The 2685-nt window shown below is 42.4% G+C and overlaps 1 protein-coding gene and 1 non-coding gene across 2 annotated transcripts in view; one reads left to right on the top strand and one right to left on the bottom strand.

Annotated features, from left to right (window-relative positions):
* Positions 1-52: 52 nt before the first annotated feature.
* On the top strand, positions 53-134 carry trnal-uag (transfer RNA leucine (anticodon UAG)). The gene has a single exon. It is a non-coding gene; the product is annotated as a tRNA-Leu (tRNA).
* An 836-nt stretch (positions 135-970) lies between these two features.
* sdr42e2 (short chain dehydrogenase/reductase family 42E, member 2) overlaps positions 971-2685 on the bottom strand; it is a 10140-nt gene continuing 8425 nt past the window's right edge. Inside the window, exon 11 of the mRNA XM_008286599.1 lies at positions 971-1219. Within this exon, the coding sequence (XP_008284821.1) occupies positions 971-1219 (249 nt within the window). The remainder of the gene's footprint in view (positions 1220-2685) is intronic.

The raw sequence follows: 2685 nt of genomic DNA, 5'->3' as shown, positions 1-2685 counted from the left end.
TTTATCTGTACCAAACAGGATTTAACTGCACACGGCGCCGCAGCACAGCCGTGGTAGCGTGGCCGAGTGGTCTAAGGCGCTGGATTTAGGCTCCAGTCATTTCGATGGCGTGGGTTCGAATCCCACCGCTGCCAATACGGTTCGTTTTTACAGGCCCGTTTATTTTTCATGCAAACCCACAAACACGACACGAAGAAGTCATCACAGTGAAACGGTGTGTACACGTTTATCTGTGTGCGTCACTGCTCTATCTGTGCGTCTCATTTTGACGCCAGCATCCTTGGCAGTACACGCGCGCCCTCTTGTGGCAGCATTATTGTTTTGTTTTTTTTAATCCCTGTATTTTTCAACTAAAATTACGTTTTTCTTTGTGCACATTAAAACTTCATATAAAATGATGATTGCATTCATTCATTGTTAATATTTTTACTTCTAAAAGTGTACAAAATGACAACTTCAGTGCTGGTTAAATGCTAAAGACGTGTACATCACGACAAATACTCGTCATACAAACTGGAAGCATGCTTTAAATACAATAAATGACTGCTTAAATTTTTGTAAAACAAATTTGGATATCTGGTTCCTTAAAATACATCATAGCAACTTCAAACTGTAGAGAAATCCATAACATTCACACAACTCAGGTTTAATACTTTTCAGCCACTTGGTAGTTTCATCATGTTGAAGTGACGTCAGAAAGGTGGAAGAGGAACAGCTCCTGGACTTACATCAAGGGAACGTGCTGTCATTGAAATACGCAGAAATCACAGAATCTGACGTTCTGCAGGTTTATTTTTAGAGCACATTTTACTGCGTCTGGTGAGTTTCATTAATAAGTTGTCACTTTGACTGTCACTTCTTATGACACTAACAAGCAGATTTAATTTACTAACACAGACATGAAGTGTTGAAATTACAAAGCCTGAGGCAGTTTACAACGCAGCTGTCAGTGCGAGGCAGTGAAAACTGCTTAGTTCTGACAGAGGATGCAGGATAACATAAGTAGCACCAGGCCAAAGCCCATCAGCAGCACCAGAACCAGGCGTCGAGGCAGTTTGAAGGTCCAGGACAGGCTGGAGAAAGGTGAGCTGGATCGAGGCTGCCGGGACTTTAGGTATTGCTCCACAGAGTCTGCCAGGCTGTAGGGCTTCGGACAGTAACCCAGCTCTTGACAGGCCTTGTCGATTTTAAAGGTGTGACTCACTGCGATGTTCCTGACCTGCAGTGGAAAATGAGGCGTTAAGAAGTTCTTCAGACGTTCAGAACGAGCCAGAACTCGGTCCGTCGGGCTAATGGTTCAGATTAACCTCGGTTTGGGAAACTTGGTTTTACATTCTGATAACCTGTGACTGATGGATGCCTCCAGTTACTGCATCTTCTTACCGCTCTGGTGTTCGGTGTCTGCATGTCCAGGACACACAGACCGGTTCAGACAGCTCTTTTACAGTTTGCCTTTCTCACACATGAGTCACCTCTTCATGTTCTTGTGACGTAAAGCTGCTCCAACCAGCACACACCTTTCACAAAACATCTCCAGGGCATCTCCTGTCTGACTCGAGCACTTGATTATTTATCCTCCAACACGTCAGACACACTACAGCTGAGTCCTGCTCATCTCGTTGGACCTGACGGTGAGCTCCTCTCTCTGGTTGTTCCACCTTCATAGTTTTCCACCACACGAGACAATAAAAAGTCGCTCAGCGCCACAGGCTTCAGCTCAGATTCAGAAATTATGGAATCTGCAATGCTGCTGATGTGTTAGTGATAGAAAATAAACAAGTCCCTTGAAAGCAGCGACACCAGCGAGGTGTTAATCTATTTTCTTAGACTTCCAATGCTGTGCCCTATTGGAGGCACTCAGATTTAACGTCCTCCATTATTTATTAAGAACTAAATCTTTAAAAACAGGTCCTGAACTTACAGGATAATGTTTTAAGCGGGGTTAGTAATTTCCTGAAGCACGTGGACGCTGCCATTTTTAGCAAACGTTACTCCAGCATAAGTAAACAGTACTTTTGTCTGGAACTATTTTCAGCTGCGGATTAATACGTGTTTGCGGCTCTGGTGAGTATTTACAGAACCAGTGAGCAGCTCCACTAAGATGAACTCTGGCTGTAGACAGAAGCTGAAATGTTGTTTAGTTTATTGTCTGCAGCAGAAATCATTTGCTATGAATTCTGGGTAAATAAACACTTTTTTTTTTTTTCTTTCAAATTACAAAACACGACTGATCAAAGAACCACATCAAAGATCAGGGCTGCACAGTACTGTATTTGGAAAGAATTAATTCAAAATTAACTAAACAAAAAGCTGTTAAAAAAAAAGAAGAAAAGAAAAAAGGCTGTTTGGATCAGTTTGGATCAGTTTGGGATTGTGTCGCTATAAAGAGCTTCGTGGTGCCGATTTAAACACTCAAACAAATCAGTCGTGTTGCGTCGAGTTCTGAAATATTTCCATGCAGTCATTTTTTGTGCACATGTGAAACCTGTACGTCGACAAACTCTGTGTCTTGAAAATAAAGCTTCATAAAACTGCTTCCAAGGAACCTTAAAGGAGTCGAGCATGTCTTATGAGACGGACTTCTCTTGTAGAATCGTCACAGGAAAGAAGAACAAGTCACGTGACTGTCGTACATACAGCCGCCCTCATAAATTAAAGAAAAGGCAAAATCCACAACAGTCCCTC

The sequence above is a fragment of the Stegastes partitus genome, unplaced genomic scaffold, assembly GCF_000690725.1.
Source record: "Stegastes partitus isolate 25-593 unplaced genomic scaffold, Stegastes_partitus-1.0.2 Scaffold459, whole genome shotgun sequence".
Lineage (NCBI taxonomy): Eukaryota > Metazoa > Chordata > Actinopteri > Pomacentridae > Stegastes > Stegastes partitus.
The sequence above is the reverse complement of the archived record's forward strand: the minus strand, read 5'-3'. Positions and strand labels throughout refer to the sequence as shown.